The sequence below is a fragment of the Nanorana parkeri genome, unplaced genomic scaffold (genome assembly GCF_000935625.1).
Source record: "Nanorana parkeri isolate BGI_ZX_2015 unplaced genomic scaffold, ASM93562v1 scaffold1291, whole genome shotgun sequence".
NCBI lineage: Eukaryota > Metazoa > Chordata > Amphibia > Anura > Dicroglossidae > Nanorana > Nanorana parkeri.
In genome coordinates, this window is record NW_017307559.1 from 490,346 (window position 1) to 491,274 (window position 929).

General features: G+C 49.3%; 1 protein-coding gene across 1 annotated transcript in view; it reads right to left on the bottom strand.

The window, feature by feature from the left end:
• CACNA1F (calcium voltage-gated channel subunit alpha1 F) overlaps positions 1 to 929 on the bottom strand; it is a gene marked incomplete at its 5' end in the record, with an annotated part of 21,695 nt that overhangs the window by 17,256 nt on the left and 3,510 nt on the right. The window contains one exon of the mRNA XM_018569134.1: positions 706 to 807. Within this exon, the coding sequence (XP_018424636.1) occupies positions 706 to 807 (102 nt within the window). The remainder of the gene's footprint in view (positions 1 to 705; positions 808 to 929) is intronic.

Here is a 929-nt window from a genome sequence, read left to right on the forward strand (position 1 = left end):
GGGCGGAGACAAGACCAGTCACCCTGCACAAGGACAGAGAGCAGCAGTGACCAGTCTTTATTACTGGAGGAGGGTGGAGACAAGACCAGTCACCCTGCACAAGAAAAGAGGGCAGCAGTGACCAGTCTTTATTACTGGAGGGGGGTGGAGACAAGACCAGTCACCCTGCACAAGAAAAGAGGGCAGCAGTGACCAGTCTTTATTACTGGAGGGGGGTGGAGACAAGACCAGTCACCCTGCACAAGAAAAGAGGGCAGCAGTGACCAGTCTTTATTACAGGAGGGGGCGGTGGCAAGACCAGTCACCCTGCACAAGGAGAGAGAGCAGCAGTGACCGGTCTTTATTACAGAAGGGGGCGGAGACAAGACCAGTCACCCTGCACAAGGACAGAGAGCAGCAGTGACCGGTCTGCATTACAGGAAGCTCCTCACACTGGATTACTGCACAGATCTGGAAGAATACACAGAGCTCACCAAGATTTATGGAAGAATACACATGACCCTTCTATGAAGACAATATTGGCTTATAGTGGAGGTCAGCTTTAAATTTTTCGCATGCGTTGAAACGGATCCACCACCCTGCAATGTTTCTAAGCTTAGGTGCTAGATTGCCTTTGCATTGGGTTGTGCGATTAGTTTCTGCTCCCTCCCCCCCTGAGGCCTGCAATGGTTCAGAGTAACAATCATGTCATTTTATGTTTGGCACCTTCGGGCGGCGGGATAACCTCATCCAGTATTTTCTGTTTAGTCCTCTTCCAGATCTTTTTAATAACCGCTCTCAGCTCTTCATTAGCGGCTTCCAGGTTCCCTGAAAAAGAGATGAAGCCATTTATAAACGTGGAGAGGCTTCTAAATTTAGAACTAGGCCAAACAACGGAGCAGAAGTCGCAGACTAGAACAGAAACTCTATAACTCATCTCCTGCAGGCAT